The 22,225-nt window shown below is 39.2% G+C and overlaps 1 protein-coding gene across 2 annotated transcripts in view; it reads right to left on the bottom strand.

Annotated features, from left to right (window-relative positions):
* The window catches only part of mapk14b (mitogen-activated protein kinase 14b), a 58,058-nt gene that overhangs the window by 16,472 nt on the left and 19,361 nt on the right, over positions 1-22,225 (bottom strand). For both annotated transcript variants that reach the window (XM_082156535.1, XM_082156534.1), the window contains exon 4: positions 2,072-2,183. In XM_082156535.1, the coding sequence (XP_082012661.1) occupies positions 2,072-2,183 (112 nt within the window). The remainder of the gene's footprint in view (positions 1-2,071; positions 2,184-22,225) is intronic.

The raw sequence follows: 22,225 nt of genomic DNA on the forward strand, positions 1-22,225 counted from the left end.
AATGTCTACTTTTTAATTAAATTTATTTAATTTAGCACCTATATGTGATTAATTTAAAAACAAAAACAAACAAAAAACTTAAAAATGAAGTCTTGCATCAGTACAAAAAAAAAAGTTTCAAACTATTTAACACTAATCAAAGTAAAAATAAAAAGTTCAAAGCAAGATTTAGAACAGTAATCGAATATAAGACTGGATATATAGACAAATGTGCTTGCGATGTGAACTGTATATAGTATGTGTGAATACTAGGGGTGTAACGATACACAAAACTGACGGTTCGGTACGTCCCACGGTTTTGACGTCTCGGTTCGGTTCGGTTCGGTTCATTTAGGTGGAGTGGGGGGTTTAGAAAACTAAAATTGCTTGTTTTTTTGTTAAACAGTGCTTTAATGAACAAATTGTGTCCTTGTCTTTAAATTAATTCAATTACAAGTAAACGTTTCGCAAGGATAAAAAAAATCATCTGCTAATGCTGTAAACTATATAGGAGCCCTTACTTGCACATTACTATAACATTAAAGCGTAACAACAGAGCCTAGACTTTTAGCCTAAATTCAGTTGCTATTTATTTTTAGATATAATAATAATCAACACTCAAGTAACAAATTGTATGAAAACATGTAAACTGCACATAAGGCAGTTTTTACATTAACATTTTTACTCTAATTTATTATTGAAATATAATAATTTACACAGTTGCTGTCATTTTCATGACAGATATTTTAAACATACATTAAATAATCAAGATGTCATTAACAGGTTAAGTAAAATATAATATATAGGCTAATATAGTGCATTTATTTAGTGAAAGAGTTCATTTCCTTAGCAAACCAACAAGCTGTGGACACTGAATGACTTGCCTGAGGTAAATAAAGCTATGTGAAAAACTAAGCGTTTTATTGACGTATTTCCGCTGTTGAAACACTGACTGAGCGATTACACGAGTTATGATGCCTTTCAGTAAGTATACTGTATCTTTCAACATACCTTCAGGTGTCCATTCATGTTTATTCTGTAACTGAGGAAGAGAATCGCGTTTACTCGCGCTCCGCGCTGCCGCTTTAAATGAGGAGCCTAGTAGCCTACGGTGATCTGTCACGCCACATCAAAGAGCGCCAAAACGACATTTAATGTTTGAATTTCGTGATCAAATAGACAGAATTTGAAAGATTACACCTGGCTTATTATCGAATGTAACAAAACACTGAGCTTATTGCGATTAAATGTGGTTAATGGTGGTTAGGCAACGCTGTATTCGTTGTGTACACATAAGACATGAGGTGAGGTCCAATGAGCCGGGACAGCAGGGGGCGGGGCGGGCGTGTTCGGTACGCCATGAGAGTATCGCGATTCGTATCGTGGGTGGTGTATCGCGGTTTTTCGGTTCGGTTCGAATATCGTTACACCCCTAGTGAATACTGAATATATCAGAATATTGTGTGAAGTTGCAATGTTTGCTAACTGTAAACAACAAATCAAAACATCCGTCCCATTATACAGTCCCATTATAGTCAGTAAAGCGGTCTACACTTTAAAGGGATACTCCACTTTAAAATGAAAATTCTGTCATCATACACTCACCATACACTCACCCTCATGTTGTTTCAAACCTGTATGAATTTCTTTCTTTCGCTGAACAGGAAGGAAGATATTTAGAAGAATGTCAGTAACCAGACAGTTTCTAGTCTCATTGACTTCCATAGTATATTTTTTTCCTACTATGGAAGTCAATGAGACCAGATTACTGATCTGGTTACTGACATTCTTCTAAATATCTTCCTTCCTGTTCAGCGAAAGAAAGAAATTCATACAGGTTTGAAACAACATGAGGGTGAGTATATGGTGACAGAATTTTCTTTTAAAGTGGAGTATCCCTTTAAGTGTGTGTCTGCCACATAATGCCATGGATACTGTATATACCACAGTATAACCCATACAGCAGAGTACTGTCAGCCCTACTCAACGGCTTGCCACAGATGTTGTCAATAACACAGAATATTCCTTTAAGCTCCCATTACACTGAGCAATTACAGCAAAGTAAGAGTGAAAAGAGTGGGCAGGGCCTAACCTTCAATCCTCGTAGGATCTGATAAATGAGGAACTGGACGTGATCATCTGTCAGCTTCTGGCACTTGACAATATTGTTGAGGTCTGCTCCCATCAGGTGAGTCACCAGATACCTGTGAAACAAAGTCATCATGACACAGCAACTTCACAGATCATGACACTGACGAGTGAAGACTGAGGAAGAGTACGAATTAGAGCTGCACAATAATAGTTTTCCTGGGATACAAATTGCAAAATGAAAAGAGGAATTTTCACAAGATGACATGGGGTGATTTCTGGGCTGTAGTGCATCTGAATAAACAAGCAGAAATATTATTTTTACTCTAAGGACTTTGAGTGCAAAAAATCTGAGTGTACACACTTGGGTGTGCTTTTTGAAGAATCAACTCAAACCTCTTTCAGAAACTATTCAGTGAAAATAGTTTCCAATTGAGTCGAGATTTCACAGGCCACATTTACATTTATGGATTTGGCAGATGTTTTTATCCAAAGCGACTTACATTGCATTTCAAGGTACACATTTACATTCTTATCAGTTCTTGCTGAGGAATCGAACCCATGACCTTGGCGTTACTAGCGCCAACGCTCTACTGTTTGAGCTACAGGAAATCTTCCTACACACAGAAAAACATTCCTACTGTTTTTGACTAATTCAGTTGATAATTGCAGTGAGCCATATCATGATCAATTTTACTTTGATAATCATGCATCATATATCAACACTGTTTACGTTGTAAATACAGTGCAGTGCTTCCGGGATCTACGGCAGAACGGCGCCTCATTATTGGCCCACACTGTTCACGTGAGCAGCGTGAGCGTTTACAACATAAACAGAGTAGGAGACTGACGTGGAAAAGAAGAAATAGTTGAATAAAGTCGTTTTTTTTTTTTTTGCTCACAAAAAACACTCATCGCTTCATAACCAGGGTTTGAAATTAACTTTTTCACTCACCGGCCAATTTGGCTACTAAATTTTTAAGTTACCGCTTGCTTATCTCTTTATATATATATTTAAAAAATAAAAAATGTATATATATTATATTACATTTAATTCAAAATTGCTTTATTGGCATGACTGTACATAATACAATATTGCCAAAGCTTGGAATACATAGAATAATAATAAAAACATCAAAATGATAGAAGGATAGATAGATAGATAGATAGATAGAAGGATAGATAGATAGATAGATAGATAGATAGATAGATAGATAGATAGATAGATAGATAGATAGATAGATAGATAGATAGATAGATAGATAGAAAATAGAATTTGGATTTCATACATTAATTTCTTATTCAAACAAAACCCTGTCATTCAGCCATCTCCTCCATTCCTCTTTCATCCTCATCCTTTCCACCAAATATGTGTTTTAGGTGGACAGATCAATACCGTACAAAGAACATAAAAAAAATCAAAAATAAACTTTTTTTAGGTTGTTGAAAAATAAATGTCTTTTCTGTTAACCAAATGCTTTTTAATCTTTGCTATTGCTTCAATGCAAATGAACAAGCGTGCCATTATTTTTTGCGTGGTGACATTTGTTCAAGTAAGCCAGATTCTGTGCAAATTCTGCGCAATACTGTATTTAATATATCATGATGACTCACGAGTTGAGTATTTGCGCTAAATTTGCACAGATTTGGTTTACACAAACTTCTTGAAAGATTGCTGATGGAGGATCACGCCTATTCTCGAGCACATGTAGCAGAGTCGCCAAGGAAGCGAAAGAGAGAATTAAAACGTCAACGCGAGAGGCAAATCAGCAAGACCAAAGTCAATATTGGAGTAACTTTTCCCAGATGGAAAGAGCTCATGAGGAGCAAAGATTTTAAAACGGACGCCGAGGTTGCCTGCTTTCTTCTCGACAGGTAATTCAGCCTATTTGTGTAAATTCGAAGTTTTATAGTTGCTTGTCTAACCATAGCATGGTTGTGCATAACGCCAGAACGACCTCTAGTATAACTTGCGTTACTTTTCCTCACGTCAATGGTGAAAAAGTATTGTTTACCTTGTAACATAAATCTGTGCTGCGACGGATCACAGGTGAGAGTTTTAAAGGCGCAATTGGACGAAGTCGAACTGGAAGCCATGTTAATCTTGGAATAATACGGCCACCGTAGGAGTTAAAACGCCCTCGAAATTGAAAGGAACAGAAACTAATATTCACTGGGTAGTCATATACAATTTCACCGCTAGATGGGGGAAAATATCACACAGTGTAGCTTTAAGGTTGAACTACTGTAGTCGCATGGACTATTTTAACGATGTCTTTACTACCTTTCTGGCCCTTGAAAGCGGTAGTTGCGTTGCAGTCGATGGAGGGACAGAAAGCTCTCAGATTTCATCAAAAATATCTTCACTTGTGTTCCGAAGATGAACGAAGTTCATGAGGATGAGTAATTAATGACAGAATTTCCATTTTTGGGTGAACTATCACTTTAACCTAGAACACACACAGTACAACCAGTCCGCTTGTGGAATGTATCTGGTGCGGAGCCAGCTGGGCACAGGGTCGCCTGCCGAAAGCTCTTATGAACTGTGAAAGGAATCCAAGAGCCGCTCGTTTGACCCGGCCATGAGCCGTATCATTAACCTTAAGCATGAGCGCTTTGCGTAAGCACGAGGGGTGAAACAACCAGACTGTACTAGTGAAAACGTCTTCCATAGCAGAGTCGTTTGCATGGCTCAAGATACTCAAGTATATGGATACATGCGGTTCAGAAATATCTCTTGCCCCCGAGCTCTGCTCTCACACTCATTCTCCAAGAGATTTTCGGGGACGAGGTATTTATAGGAGTATTATAGTATTCTTAGCTCTTGTTTCCATGCATCTTGCAGTGCTTGTGCAAGCGCTCGATGCAGATAAAGAGAACAGCGAGACCCTTCCTCCAGTGTAGGCTCCTGTTCCCACTCTCTTCGCAACCAAACACAACTCACACTGCTGCTTTTGTTCCAGGGAAACTCACGGTGCGCTTCTTCCTCTCTCCCTGCAGTCGTGACCTCAGGCGACTCTAACCAGACAAAAATGAACTATACTGAGAGTGAGTGCAACAGTCCTTAAAGAACCCCTGAGATTAAAATGGGACCTTTATGACAATTAGCTTCGATGCATCATGTTCTAGTGGCTTTGCATCAATTACCCAGATTTTGCATTGGACATACAATGTTTTCTATTCAAGCCAAGCCACAGGTGTGACATCCAGGATCGTCTTGTTCCAGGTTTCACACTGTTCAACCCTGACTGTGTGGTTAGTAATCAGGGGGAGCCAGGTTTCAAGATTTCACTTTGCTTTTGTAACCCGTTGAAACACAGAAGTGCTTCTGAAGTGGCATTTACACAGTGTTTAATGCTGCTCAGAGGTGGCACAAATGCATTTACACAGAATATAAAACTGGCAGGATTTAATCGGTCTTTCAATCTGGCTTTTATGCTGCATTATGTCTTTACACAATTTTGTGCAAGCACAGAGCGGCCTTAAAGGAACAGTTCACCCAAAAATGAAAATTACCCCATAATTCACTCGCCCTCAAGCCCTTCTATGTGTGTACAACTTTCTTCTTTCAGTCGAACACAGTCGGAGTTATATTACAAAGCTCTTCCCAGCTTTGTAATGGCTTTGAATAGAGTTTTTGAAGCTCCAAAAAGCACATTCACCATCATACTAGTAACCCATACGACTCCAGAGGGTTAATAAAGCTTCTGCGATGGGTTTTTGTAAGAAAAATATCCATATTTAAACCTTTATAAACTATAATCACTGGCTTGCGGCAGCTGGGTGACTCATTGTTGGTTAATGTTCTTATCAGTATCTTATAAAGGTGCTCTACCCGATGTTGGGTGATGTCACTTCTTGTTGACGTTCAAAGTATTGACAAACAAAACAGAGGCTAGCTCGACCCTCCCTCCTCCTCATCCCGTCCCCTCCCCCCCCCCTCCCTTCCATGCTTCCTGAAACAGTCATGAACGAGTCGAAGGCTTTTCCGATTTAAAGTCTGGACTTTGCGCGTTCCTTCTCCTTTCCCCTCTTCTTTGCTATTTGTTCATCGGAACGTCATCTCTTTGGTCGTGTGTCGGCCATGTCAATATTCAAGAGAATATAATTCTAACGTTAGTCGTTGTCTAGGACATCTCTCCTCTAGCTAACTTCCCTCTTCATGCTTCTCTCTCCTCCACTCCCCACACCTCCCTTCATGTGCACGCGCACTAACCCCCCCACCCCCAAATCATTCTTGTCGGTTATTGGCTGGAACACTGTTTGTTATGTTTCGTGGTCCAGGCTGGGCCAGTTTGTTTTTGTTGCCGTTTGTGGAGCCTGGGCTGTCTACTGTGTTCAGGGGACAGGCAGTTAGCGGATAGTGAGGAGATGTTTGCTGGATGTGACAAAAATGTTTTAGCCTAAAAAACGTATGACATCGCTTAGAGCACCTTCAATAACCTCTTATTATGAGGTTTATAACAGTAATTGAGCAAATACAAGTGTGCAACTTTGCAATTAATATTAATGTGAACTTTAAATTTCAGTCACATATTTCATAATAATGGAATTTAACAATAATATAGAAATGCAGTAGTGAGTTATGTAGAGTTTTGCATGAAAATATAAATAAAACAAACATGCATCGGGAACATTGTTTCGGTATAATGGCAAATATTCTTTACAAGTCAGACCACCATAAAACGATGCATGACACTAAAGAATTTAGGACATAAATGTGTTGATACACTAGATTCTAATATGCACGACAAAAATAACATTAAAATATATGAAATTATCATATAATGGTTGAGCTCCAGAAAATATCAGCATGAGTGAAAAGTGAACTGAAGTCAATCAATTGAAAACCATTTAAAAAAGTACTGTTATATTTACAATAATAATAATAATAATAATAATAATAAATATAGCTGCAAGCAGCAATTATCGGGGCCAAGCGCAAGCAGATGACAGGATATGCCAACATGGCTGAAGGTGTCAGACCAACTGCAACAATGAGCAATTAAAGACATTTAAAGAGGATTTTAGGTGAAATGGCTGACAAATCATATAAAAAGTCATTCAAAATATGATTTAATGGATTATCACTTTCGACCAATAGGTGGAGCAGTTACAAAACTGATGTGATGTGGTCAGAGTGAAGTGACAATGATACATACAAAATTTGGTGTCAATATGTCAAGGCATTACAGAGATAAAGCCTGAATAGTGCTTTTGGCATCATGACTCAACTTTGCTGCTGCACTATACGAAAATGGTTTCGTCTATCGACACGAAATCCATAACTTTTAGGCGGCACAGTCTGGAGATGATATGATTCGATTTTGGTGAAAATCGGACAAACGGTCTAGGAGGAGTTCGAAAAAGTAGGTTTTGAATGAAAATCAAGATGGTGGACAGGAAGTTTGGCCAAATAAGGAAAACTTGGTATCTATGTTGTCGGCTTGACCCAAGGAATCTATTAAGACCAGTGGCATTTCGATAGGCCGATTTATTCAAAAGTTATTAGCCTTTTTGGAGAAATGTTTATAAATTTTGACCACTAGGTGGCGCTGTCTTGAAATATTTTGGGAACCTTCAGGCTATGGTGTTGATGGCACATTCTGAGTTTCGTAATATTACACCAATGCATTTGTTTAGTAAAGCATTTTCTTTCACAAAACTGTATTGAAGTCAATGGGAATTTCATGTTTTGTTCTATTATATCGCCACCAAGAGGCTCAGTCCCACCATTTTTTTTATGTGTCCTCAGAGTGAGCCCATACGTATGTTTTTCAATTTTGGTGAAAATATCTCAATTTGCTTTGGAGTTATAGACATTTATATGAAAAAACACGTAAAAAATGACTGACACATGACTTTGATTGGATTTTACTACCCCTTACTATCAATATTTTTGCATTTGGGCATTGGCGTATAGCTATCGACCTATGTTTCCAAACTTCTGACGGTGGTTTCGTCTCGATCGGACTAGCGGTTTCGAAGATATAGCCAAATGTTTTTTAAGCGCTAAATCACAACGCTACACAAACCGTAAGGCGAAACCGAGCATGTTTGGTATCGTTGGACTCGGCAACGATTCAGGAGTCTAAAGAGATGACTCTTGTGAAAATAAGTCGACCACACCCAGAGTTATAAGCATTTGGGAAAAAAGATTAACCACTAGGTGGCGCTGTTTCGAAACTTCTCAGGCTCCTTCAGGACATCGTGCTGATGACCCATACTGAGTTTCGTAACAATCCGTTCATGCGTTCATAAAATATAGCATTTTAGCACATAATTCAAAATGGCCGACAGCCAAAATGGCTGATCAGGGAAAATTGGATATCAGTCGACTCAGCATGTCACCCTGAATCTAACGAGACCACTTTTATGATTTTTGAACAAACCATTCAGAAGTTATAAGCAAAAACAGCCATTTTTCATATCTCCGGACCAGTAGGTGGCACTACACCGAAACGCAGCATTTAGCCTCAGGTCATGCTTGTGGTGATATGTACCAAGTTTGGTCTGAATACGATAAAGCGTTGCGGAGATACAGGCTTGTGTCTGTTTTCGCAAGCGCTACGTAAAATTTGTTTGCGTGGTATTCGAGAACGGTTTGACAAATCAACACCAATTCCATAACTTTTTGTCGGCATGGTCTGAAGATGATCTGATTCAATTTTCGTGGAAATTGGAGCAACGGCCTAGGAGGAGTTCGGAAAAGTAGGTTTTTCGGAAAATTCAAAATGGCGGAAAAATATTATGACGGAAAATGACGTCATAGGGTGCTTTCGAATTGTCATGAGCTCAGGAATCAGAGGAAAAAAGAATTTTGTTTCTAGCCCTTGTGGTTCAAAAGTTATTAGCATAAACATGAGTGCAACTTTGGACAGTTGGTGGCGCTAGAGGGATTGGTTTTAAGACACCAAATTTGCTATGGTGACAGATTGGCCTGTCCTCTATCACGGTGCCAAATTTCATAACTTTCCCGCAAGTGGTTCTATGGGCTGCCATAGACACCAAGTCGGAAGAAAAAGAAGAATAATAATAATAATAATTAAAGCTGCAAGCAGCATTTAGCGGGGCCAAGCACAATCAGATGACAAGACATGCCAACATTGCTGAAAGTGTCAGACCAACTGCAACAATGAGCAATTAAAGACATTAAAGAGGATTTTAGGCAAAATGCCTGAAAAATTCATAGAAACAGTAAATAAAAATGATTTAATGCATTATCACTTTCGACCAATAGGTGGCGCAGTTACAAAACTGATGTGATGTGGTCAGAGTGAAGTGACAATGACACATACAAAGTTTGGTGTCAATATGTCAAAGCATTGCAGAGATAAAGCCTGAATAGTGCTTTTAGCATCATGCCTCAAATTTGCTGCTGCGCTATACAAAAACAGTTTCGTCAATCGAGACGAAATCGATAACTTTTAGTCGGCACGGTCTGGAGATGATACGATTCGATTTTGGTGAAAATCGGACAAACGGTGTAGGAGGAGTTCGAAATTGTATGTTTTGAATGAAAATCAAGATGGCGGACAGGAAGTTAGGCCAAATAAGGAAAACTTGGTTTCTATGTTCTCGGCTTGACCCAAGGAATCTATTAATACCAGTGGCATTTCAATGGGCAGATTTATTCAAAAGTTATTAGCATTTTTAGAAGTTTTGTTATAACTTTTGACCAAAAGGTGGCGCTGTCTTGAAATATGTTGGGTACTTTCAGGAAATGGTGCTGAACGCACTTTCTGAGTTTCATTAAATAACACCAATGCATTTGTTTAGTATCGCATTTTATTTCACAAAACTGTATTGAAGTCAATGGGAATTTCATGTTTTGTTCTATTATAGCGCCACCAAGAGGCTCAGTCACACCATTTTTTTTAAGTGTCCTCAGAGTGAGCCCATACATATCTGTGTCAATTTTGGTGAAAATATCTCAATTCGCTTTGGAGTTATAGACATTTATATGAAAAAACACGTAAAAAATGACTGACACATGACTTTGATTGGATTTTACTACCCCTTACTATCAATATTTTCGCAATTGGGCATTGGCGTATAGCTATCGACCTATGTTTCCAAACTTCTGACGGTGGTTTCGTCTCGATCAGACTAGCGGTTTCGCAGATATAGCCAAATGTTTTTTAAGCGCTAAATCACAACGCTACACAAACCGTAAGGCGAAACCTAGCATGTTTGGTATCGTAGGACTCGGCAAGGATTCAGGAGTCTAATTAGATGAGTCTCGTGAAAATAAGTCGACCACACCCAAAGTTATAAGCATTTGAATAAAAAGATTAACCACTAGGTGGCGCTGTTTCGAAACTTCTCAGGCTCCTTCAGGACATCGTGCTGATGACCCATACCAAGTTTCGTAACAATCCGTTCATGCGTTCTTAAAATACAGCATTTTAGCACAAAATTCAAAATGGCCGACAGTCAAAATGGCCGATATGGTAAAATTGGATATCAGTCGACTCGGCATTTTGCCCTGAATCTAACAAGACCAATTTTATGATTTTTGGACAAACTGTTCAGAAGTTATAAGCAAAAATAGCCATTTTTCATATCTCTGGACCAGTAGGTGGCGCTGCGCCGAAACGCAGCATGTAGCCTCAGGTCATGCTTGTGATGACATGTACCAAGTTTGGTCTGAATACGATAAAGCGTTGCGAAGATAAAGCCTTACGACTGTTTTCGCAAGCGCTACGTAAAATTTGTTCGAGCGTTTATTGAAAACGGTTTGACAAATCAACTAGATTTTAATAACTTTTGGTCAGCACTGCCTGAAGATGATCTGGTTCAATTTTCGTGCAAATCGGACAAACTGTCTAGGACGAGTTCGAAAAAGTAGGTTTTGAGAATAATTCAAAATGGCGGCCATGTTTGTATGACGGAAAATGACGACATAGGGTGCAATCGAATCGGCATGAGCTCAGGAATCAGAGGAAAAAAGAATTTTGTTGATTGGCCTTACGGTTCAAAAGTTATTAGCAAAACAAAAGTGAAATTTTGGACAGGTGGTGGCGCTAGAGGGAATGACTTAGACACACCAAAATTGGTGTATTTAATGTTGGGACTGTCCTCTATCAGAATCTCAAACCATTACAACTTTCCCGCAATCGGTTCTATGGGCTGCCATAGACTCCCAGAGTGGAAGAAGAATAATAATAATAATTAAAGCTGCAAGCAGCATTTAGCGGGGCCAAGCACAATCAGATGACAAGACATGCCAACATTGCTGAAAGTGTCAGACCAACTGCAACAATGAGCAATTAAAGACATTAAAGAGGATTTTAGGCAAAATGCCTGAAAATTCATAGAAACAGTAAATAAAAATATGATTTAATGCATTATCACTTTTTACCAATAGGTGGCGCAGTTACAAAACTGATGTGATGTGGTCAGAGTGAAGTGACAATGACACATACAAAGTTTGGTGTCAATATGTCAAGGCATTGCAGAGATAAAGCCTGAATAGTGCAATTAGCATCATGCCTCAACTTTGCTGCTGCGCTATACGAAAACGGTTTCGTCAATCGAGACGAAATCGATAAGTTTTAGTCGGCACGGTCTGGAGATGATACGATTCGATTTTGGTGAAAATCGGACAAACGGTGTAGGAGGAGTTCGAAAATGTATGTTTTGAATGAAAATCAAGATGGCGGACAGGAAATTAGGCCAAATAAGGAAAACTTGGTTTCTATGTTCTCGGCTTGACCCAAGCAATCTATTAATACCAGTGGCATTTCAATAGGCAGATTTATTCAAAAGTTATTAGCATTTTTAGAAGTTTTGTTATAACTTTTGACCACTAGGTGGCGCTGTCTTGAAATATGTTGGGTACTTTCAGGAAATGGTGCTGAAGGCACTTTCTGAGTTTCATTAAATAACACCAATGCATTTGTTTAGTATAGCATTTTATTTCACAAAATGGGAATTTCATGTTTTGTTCTATTATAGCGCCACCAAGAGGCTCAGTCACACCATTTTTTTTACGTGTCCTCAGAGTGAGCCCATACATATGTGTGTCAATTTTGGTGAAAATATCTCAATTTGCTTCGGAGTTATAGACATTTGTATGAAAAAACACGTAAAAAATGACTGACACATGACTTTGATTGAATTTTACTACCCCTTACTATCAATATTTTCACATTTGGGCATTGGTGTATAGCTATCGACCTATGTTTCCAAACTTCTGACGGTGGTTTCGTCTCGATCAGACTAGCGGTTTCGAAGATATAGCCAAATGTTTTTTAAGCGCTAAATCACAACGCTACACAAACCGTAAGGTGAAACCTAGCATGTTTGGTATCGTAGGACTCGGCAAGGATTCAGCAGTCTAATTAGATGAGTTTCGTGAAAATATGTCGACCACACCCAAAGTTATAAGCATTTGAATAAAAAGATTAACCACTAGGTGGCGCTGTTTTGAAACTTCTCAGGCTCCTTCAGGACATCGTGCTGATGACCCATACCAAGTTTCGTAACAATCCGTTCATGCGTTCTTAAAATACAGCGTTTTAGCACAAAATTCAAAATGGCCGACAGTCAAAATGGCCGATATGGTAAAATTGGATATCAGTCGACTCGGCATTTTGCCCTGAAACTAACGAGTCCAATTTTATGATTTTTGGACAAACTGTTCAGAAGTTATAAGCAAAAATAGCCATTTTTCATATCTCTGGACCAGTAGGTGGCGCTGGGCCGAAACGCAGCATGTAGCCTCAGGTCATGCTTGTGATGACATGTACCAAGTTTGGTCTGAATACGATAAAGCGTTGCGAAGATACAGCCTTACGACTGTTTTCGCAAGCGCTACGTAAAATTTGTTCGAGCGTTTATTGAAAACGGTTTGACAAATCAACTAGATTTTAATAACTTTTTGTCAGCACTGCCTGAAGATGATCTGGTTCAATTTTCGTGCAAATCGGACAAACTGTCTAGGACGAGTTTGAAAAAGTAGGTTTTGAGAATAATTCAAAATGGCGGCCATGTTTTTATGACGGAAAATGACGTCATAGGGTGCAATCGAATCGTCATGAGCTCAGGAATCAGAGGAAAAAAGAAGTTTGTTGATTGGCCTTACGGTTCAAAAGTTATTAGCAAAACAAAAGTGAAATTTTGGACAGGTGGTGGCGCTAGAGGGAATGACTTAGAAACACCAAAATTGGTGTATTTAATGTTGGGAATGTCCTCTATCAGAATGTCAAACCAAAACAACTTTCCCGCAATCGGTTCTATGGGCTGCCATAGACTCCAAGAGCGGAAGAAGAATAATAATAATAATAATAATAATAATAATAAGAACGGGAACAGATACAATAGGTGCCCGCACCTTCGGTGCTTGGCCCCTAATTAAAGCTGCAAGCAGCATTTAGCGGGGCCAAGCACAATCAGATGACAAGACATGCCAACATTGCTGAAAGTGTCAGACCAACTGCAACAATGAGCAATTAAAGACATTAAAGAGGATTTTAGGCAAAATGCCTGAAAATTCATAGAAAGAGTAAATAAAAATATGATGTAATGCATTATCACTTTCTACCAATAGGTGGCGCAGTTACAAAACTGATGTGATGTGGTCAGAGTGAAGTGACAATGACACATACAAAGTTTGGTGTCAATATGTCAAGGCATTGCAGAGATAAAGCCTGAATAGTGCTATTAGCATCATGCCTCAACTTTGCTGCTGCGCTATACGAAAACGGTTTCGTCAATCGAGACGAAATCGATAAGTTTTAGTCGGCACGGTCTGGAGATGATACGATTCGATTTTGGTGAAAATCGGACAAACGGTGTAGGAGGAGTTCGAAAATGTATGTTTTGAATGAAAATCAAGATGGCGGACAGGAAGTTAGGCCAAATAAGGAAAACTTGGTTTCTATGTTCTCGGCTTGAGCCAAGGAATCTATTAATACCAGTGGCATTTCAATAGGCAGATTTATTCAAAAGTTATTAGCATTTTTAGAAGTTTTGTTATAACTTTTGAGCACTAGGTGGCGCTGTCTTGAAATATGTTGGGTACTTTCAGGAAATGGTGCTGAAGGCACTTTCTGAGTTTCATTAAATAACACCAATGCATTTGTTTAGTATAGCATTTTATTTCACAAAACTGTATTGAAGTCAATGGGAATTTCATGTTTTGTTCTATTATAGCGCCACCAAGAGGCTCAGTCACACCATTTTTTTTATGTGTCCTCAGAGTGAGCCCATACATATGTGTGTCAATTTTGGTGAAAATATCTAAATTCGCTTCGGAGTTATAGACATTTATATGAAAAAACACGTAAAAAATGACTGACACATGACTTTGATTGAATTTTACTACCCCTTACTATCAATATTTTGGCATTTGGGCATTGGCGTATAGCTATCGACCTATGTTTCCAAACTTCTGACGGTGGTTTCGTCTCGATCAGACTAGCGGTTTCGCAGATATAGCCAAATGTTTTTTAAGCGCTAAATCACAACGCTACACAAACCGTAAGGCGAAACCTAGCATGTTTGGTATCGTAGGACTCGGCAAGGATTCAGGAGTCTAATTAGATGAGTCTCGTGAAAATAAGTCGACCACACCCAAAGTTATAAGCATTTGAATAAAAAGATTAACCACTAGGTGGCGCTGTTTCGAAACTTCTCAGGCTCCTTCAGGACATCGTGCTGATGACCCATACCAAGTTTCGTAACAATCCGTTCATGCGTTCTTAAAATACAGCATTTTAGCACAAAATTCAAAATGGCCGACAGTCAAAATGGCCGATATGGTAAAATTGGATATCAGTCGACTCGGCATTTTGCCCTGAATCTAACAAGACCAATTTTATGATTTTTGGACAAACTGTTCAGAAGTTATAAGCAAAAATAGCCATTTTTCATATCTCTGGACCAGTAGGTGGCGCTGCGCCGAAACGCAGCATGTAGCCTCAGGTCATGCTTGTGATGACATGTACCAAGTTTGGTCTGAATACGATAAAGCGTTGCGAAGATACAGCCTTACTACTGTTTTCGCAAGCGCTACGTAAAATTTGTTCGAGCGTTTATTGAAAACGGTTTGACAAATCAACTAGATTTTAATAACTTTTGGTCAGCACTGCCTGAAGATGATCTGATTCAATTTTCGTGCAAATCGGACAAACTGTCTAGGACGAGTTCGAAAAAGTAGGTTTTGAGAATAATTCAAAATGGCGGCCATGTTTTTATGACGGAAAATGACGTCATAGGGTGCAATCGAATCGGCATGAGCTCAGGAATCAGAGGAAAAAAGAAGTTTGTTGATTGGCCTTACGGTTCAAAAGTTATTAGCAAAACAAAAGTGAAATTTTGGACAGGTGGTGGCGCTAGAGGGAATGACTTAGAAACACCAAAATTGGTGTATTTAATGTTGGGAATGTCCTCTATCAGAATGTCAAACCAAAACAACTTTCCCGCAATCGGTTCTATGGGCTGCCATAGACTCCAAGAGCGGAAGAAGAAGAAGAATAATAATAAGAACGGGAACAATTACAATAGGTGCCCGCACCTTCGGTGCTTGGCCCCTAATAATAATTAAAGCTGCAAGCAGCATTTAGTGGGGCCAAGCACAATCAGATGACAAGACATGCCAACATTGCTGAAAGTGTCAGACCAACTGCAATAATGAGCAATTAAAGACATTAAAGATGATTTTAGGCAAAATGCCTGATAATTCATAGAAATAGTAAATAAAAATATGATTTAATGCATTATCACTTTCGACCAATACGTGGCGCAGTTACAAAACTGATGTGATGTGGTCTGAGTGAAGTGACAATGACACATATATAGTTTGGTGTCAAAATGTCAAGGCATTGCAGAGATAAAGCCTGAATAGTGCTTTTAGCATCATACATCAAATTTGCTGCTGCCCTATACGAAAACGGTTTCGTCAATCGACACGAAATCGATAACTTTTAGTCGGCACGGTCTGGAGATGATACGATTTGCTTTTGGTGAAAATCGGACAAACGGTGTATGTGGAGTTAGAAAAAGTAGGTTTTGAATGAAAATAAAACAAAACTGTATTGAAGTCAATGGGAATTTCATGTTTTGTTCTATTATAGCGCCACCAAGAGGCTCAGCCACACCATTTTTTTTACGTGTCATCAGAGTGAGCCCATACATATGTGTGTCAATTTTGGTGAAAATATCTCAATTCGCTTCGGAGTTATAGACATTTATATGAAAAAACACGTAAAAAATGACTGACACATGACTTTGATTGAATTTTACTACCCCTTACTATCAATATTTTCGCATTTGGGCATTGGCGTATAGCTATCGACCTATGTTTCCAAACTTCTGACGGTGGTTTCGTCTCGATCAGACTAGCGGTTTCGAAGATATAGCCAAATGTTTTTTAAGCGCTAAATCACAACGCTACACAAACCGTAAGGCAAAACCTAGCATGTTTGGTATCGTAGGACTCGGCAAGGATTCAGGAGTCTAATTAGATGAGTTTCGTGAAAATATGTCGACCACACCCAAAGTTATAAGCATTTGAATAAAAATATTAACCACTAGGTGGCGCTGTTTCGAAACTTCTCAGGCTCCTTCAGGACATCGTGCTGATGTCCCAGACCAAGTTTCGTAAGAATCCGTTCATGCGTTCTTAAAATACAGCATTTTAGCACAAAATTCGAAATGGCCGACAGTCAAAATGGCCGATATGGTCAAATTGGATATCAGTCGACTCAGCATGTCGCCCTGAATCTAACGAGACCAATTTTATGATTTTTGGACAAACTGTTCAGAAGTTATAAGCAAAAATAGCCATTTTTCATATCTCCGGACCAGTAGGTGGCGCTGCGCCGAAACGCAGCATGTAGCCTCAAGCCATGCTTGTGATGACATAAACCAAGTTTGGTCTGAATACGATAAAGCGTTGCGAAGATACAGCCTTACGACTGTTTTTGCAAGCGCTACGTAAAATTTGTTCGAGCGTTTATTGAAAACGGTTTGACGAATCAACTAGATTCTAATAACTTTTTGTCAGCACTGCCTGAAGATGATCTGGTTCAATTTTCGTGCAAATCGGACAAACCGTCTAGGACGAGTTCGAAAAAGTAGGTTTTGAGAATAATTCAAAATGGCGGCCATATTTTAATGATGGAAAATGACTTCATAGGATGCAATCGAATCGTCATGAGCTCAGGAATCAGAGGAAAAAAGAAGTTTGTTGATTGGCCTTACGGTTCAAAAGTTATTAGCAAAATAAAAGTGAAATTTTGGACAGGTGGTGGCGCTAGAGGGAATGACTTAGAAACACCAAAATTGGTGTATTTAATGTTGGGACTGTCCTCTATCAGAATGTCAAACCAAAACAACTTTCCCGCAATCGGTTCTATGGGCTGCCATAGACTCCAAGAGCGGAAGAATAATAATAATAATAATAAGAACGGGAACAATTACAATAGGTGCCCGCACCTTCGGTGCTTGGCCCCTAATAATAATTAAAGCTGCAAGCAGCATTTATCGGGGTTCAAGCAGTTAACGCCTTTAAGGCCTTTAAGCACACAAGCATCAAAAGACATTAAGTTTTATTTAGCAAGCATTTAACAACTGACATAATAGACGGAAAAGACCATTTACAGCCAATACAGGCAGTTTACCATGGGAAATATATGGTTTTAAAGCTTTTTAACAGTTATAGCGCCACCTTTGGTCCGATCTCCATAAAATTTGGCATGCTTGTTAATAATGTTATGTCACATATGCTCACCAATTTTTGTGAAGTTCTGAGTTTTCATTTATGATTTATAGGCATTTTAGTGTATTTTGCCACGCCCCTTTTATAAATTACCCTATTACAGCCACCCAAATGCAAAATTTAAACTTTTTTTCGATAATTATTGATCTAGAGAGTCCAGAGAATTGTCCTAGACTGGTCTGGTTCCGATCGGGCGAAAAACCAGGGACTAGTTCGCAAAAGTAGGTTTTTAACATATTCATGAATATTTAATGAACGGTTTGATTGACAGCAATAGTTCTTGAGGCAAAGTTGTTCAGCATGAGCAGATCTATCAGATGATATGCATTTTGTGATGATAAGTGTAACACCACGTGATTACAGAGCCATAAAACTCGTTAGCGCCAACTGGTGGCCGATTTCTTTCAAAATTCTTACAGACCTCTAGGGGCTTGAGCCGAACATGCCCACCGAGTTTCGCTCCGATCGGACTTCGTTAACGGTGCTCAAACCTCCTTGGCCAATGGCGGCCATGTTTTTTGAGATACGCCAATATCCTTTTAGACATACATGGCCCCTTGGGCCAAGACACTGCATACCAAATTTCAAGTCATTCGGAAAAACGGTCAGGTGTCTATACGTTTTTTATGTTTTATAACGCCACCATGAGGCCAATCGACGCAATTTTTTTACTGTGACCTCAAATTGACCTCCTACATATGTGTACCAAGTTTGGTGAAGATATCTCATTTCGTTCACGAGTTATAACAATTTTAGTAAAACTGACTCCGCCTCCTTTGAACATTTTGGCGCCCCATAGCGACCATGAATCGAAATTTCAACTTTTTTTCAATAATTATTGATAGTCAGACTCCAGAGAACATTTCTGCACTAGTTTGGTTCCGATCGGACAAAAAACCACAGACTAGTTCGCAAAAGTAGGTTTTTGACAAAATTCAAAATGGCGGAAAAATTTGCCTACCGGAAATGAAATCGGAGATATACGTTTTGTCCGACTTGAGCCAAGGATTACAGTGATATAAGACACTTGAGTCTACGACAAACCGTCTAGGAGTTATTAGCGATTTTATACTTTTGCTTACTATAGCGCCACCTATTGGCCAATCGGGGTCATAATTTGATAACCTCTCCTCGATTTTTGTACTACCATCTGGCAAAGTTTCAAGGTTCCAGCTCTTACGGTTTGGGCTGCACGATGCGTTTTACGGCGGAAGAATAATAATAAAAATCCTTACAATTACAATAGGGTTTCAGCACTTCGTGCTTGAACCCCTAATAATAATAATAAGAACGGGAACAGATACAATAGGTGCCTCCGCACCTTCGGTGCTTGGCCCCTAAATATAGCTGCAAGCAGCAATTACCGGGGCCAAGCGCAAGTAGATGACAGGATATGCCAACATGGCTGAAGGTGTCAGACCAACTGCAACAATGAGCAATTAAAGACATTTAAAGAGGATTTTAGACGAAATGGCTGAAAAATCATAGAAACAGTCAATAAAAATATGATTTAATGCATTATCACTTTCGACCAATAGGTGGCGCAGTTACAAAACTGATGTGATGTGGTCAGAGTGAAGTGACAATGACACATACAAAGTTTGGTGTCAATATTTCAAGGGATTGCAGAGATAAAGCCTGAATAGTGCTATTAGCATCATGCCTCAACTTTGCTGCTGCGCTATACGAAAACGGTTTGGTCTATCCACACGAAATCCATAACTTTTAGTCGGCACGGTCTGGAGATGATACGATTCGATTTTGGTGAAAATCGGACAAACGGTCTAGGAGGAGTTTGAAAAAGTAGGTTTTGAATGAAAATCAAGATGGCGGACAGGAAGTTTGGCCAAATAAGGTAAACTTGGTATCTATGTTCTCGGCTTGACCCAAGGAATCTATTAAGACCAGTGGCATTTCAGTAGCCAGATTTATTCAAAAGTTATTAGCCTTTTTGTTAATGTTGTTTTAACTTTTGACCACTAGGTGGCGCTGTTTCGAAACTTCTCACGCTCCTTCAGAACATCGTGCTGATGACCCATACCAAGTTTCGTAACAATCCGTTCATGCGTTCTTAAAATACAGCATTTTAGCACAAAATTCAAAATGGCCGACAGTCAAAATGGCCGATATGGTAAAATTTGATATCAGTCGACTCGGCATGTTGCCCTGAATCTAACGAGACCAATTTTATGATTTTTGGACAAATTGTTCAGAAGTTATAAGCAAAAATAGCCATTTTTCATATCTCCGGACCAGTAGGTGGCGCTGCGCCGAAACGCAGCATGTAGCCTCAGGTCATGCTTGTGATGACATGTACCAATTTTGGTCTGAATCCGATAAAGCGTTGCGGAGATACAGCCCTACGACTGTTTTCGCAAGCGCTACGTAAAATGTGTTCGAGCGTTATTCGAAAACGGTTTGACGAATCAATTTGAATTCCATAACTTTTTGTCAGCACTGCCTGAAGATGATCTGGTTCAATTTTCGTGCAAATCGGACAAACCGTCTAGGACGAGTTCGAAAAAGTAGCTTTTTCAGCACATTCAAAATGGCGGCCATATTTATAAGCCGGAAAATGACGTCATAGGGTGCAATCGAATCGTCATGAGCTCAGGAATCAGAGGAAAAAAGAATTTTGTTGATTGGCCAAACGGTTCAAAAGTTATTAGCAAAATAAAAGTGAAATTTTGGACAGGTGGTGGCGCTAGAGGGATTGGTTTTAAGACACCAAATTTGGCATGGTGACTTTTTGGACTGTCCTCTATCGTTGTGCCAAATTTCATAACTTTCCCGCAAGCGGTTCTATGGGCTGCCATAGACTCCCAGAGCGGAAGAAGAAGAAGAAGAATAATAATAATAATAAATATAGCTGCAAGCAGCCATTACCGGGGCCAAGCAGAATAAGACGACAAGACATGGCTGAAAGTGTCAGATCAACTGCAACAATGAGCAATTAAAGACATTTAAAGAGGATTTTAGGCGAAATGGCTGAAAAATCATAGAAAGAGTAATTAAAAATATGATTTAATTGATTGTCACTTTTGACCATTAGGTGGCGCTGTCTCAAAATATTTTGGGTACCTTCAGGGGATGGTGCTGATGGCACATTCTGAGTTTCGTAATATTACACCAATGCATTTGTTCAGTATAGCATTTTATTTCACAAAACTGTATTGAAGTCAATGGGAATTTCATGTTTTGTTCTGTTATAGCGCCACCAAGAGGCTCAGTCCCACAATTTTTTGTACGTGTCCTCAGAGTGAGCCCATACATATGTGTGTCAATTTTGGTGAAAATATCTCAATTCGCTTCGGAGTTATAGACATTTATATGAAAAAACACGAAAAAAATGACTGACACATGACTTTGATTGGAAATTAGTACCCCTAAACATCAATATTTTCGCATTTGGGCATTGGCGTATAGCTATCGACCTATGTTTCCAAACTTCTGACGGTGGTTTCGTCTCGATCGGACTAGCGGTTTCAAAGATATAGCCAAATGTTTTTTAAGCGCTAAATCACAACGCTACACAAACCGTAAGGCGAAACCTAGCATGTTTGGTATCGTAGGACTCGGCAACGATTCAGGAGTCTAAAAAGATGAGTCTCGTGAAAATAAGTTGACCACACCCAAAGTTATAAGCATTTGAAAAAAAAAATTCACCACTAGGTGGCGCTGTTTCGAAACTTCTCAGGCTCATTCAGGGCATTGTGCTGATGACCCATACCACGTTTCGTAACAATCCGTTCATGCAGTCATAAAATACAGAATTTTAGCACAAAATTCAAAATGGCCGACAGCCAAAATGACCGATATGGTCAAATTGGACATCAGTCGACTCGGCATGTTGCCCTGAATCTAACGAGACCAATTTTATGATTTTTGGACAAACTGTTCAGAAGTTATAAGCAAAAATAGCCATTTTTCATATCTCCGGACCAGTAGGTGGCGCTGCGCCGAAACACAGCATGTAGCCTCAAGTCATGCTTGTGAGTACAAGTACCAAGTTTGGTCTGAATACGATAAACCGTTGCGGAGATACGGCCTTACGACCGTTTTTGCTAGCGCTACGTAAAATGTATTCGTGCGTTTATCGAAAACGGTTTGACGAATCAATTTGAATTCCATAACTTTTTGTCAGCACTACCTGAAGATGATCTGGTTCAATTTTCGTGCAAATCGGACAAACCGTCTAGGACGAGTTCGAAAAAGTAGGTTTTTAGAAAAATTCAAAATGGCGGCCATATTTTAATGACGTAAAATTACGTCATAGGGTGCAATCGAATTGCCATGAGCTCAGAAATCAGAGGAAACAAGAATTTAGCTGATTGGCCTTACGGTTCAAAAGTTATTAGCAAAATAAAAGTGAAATTTTGGACAGGTGGTGGCGCTAGAGGGAATGACTTAGAAACACCAAAATTGGTGTAT

This window comes from Leuciscus leuciscus (assembly GCF_965113295.1).
Source record: "Leuciscus leuciscus genome assembly, chromosome: 23".
In the NCBI taxonomy this organism is placed as follows: Eukaryota; Metazoa; Chordata; class Actinopteri; order Cypriniformes; family Leuciscidae; genus Leuciscus; species Leuciscus leuciscus.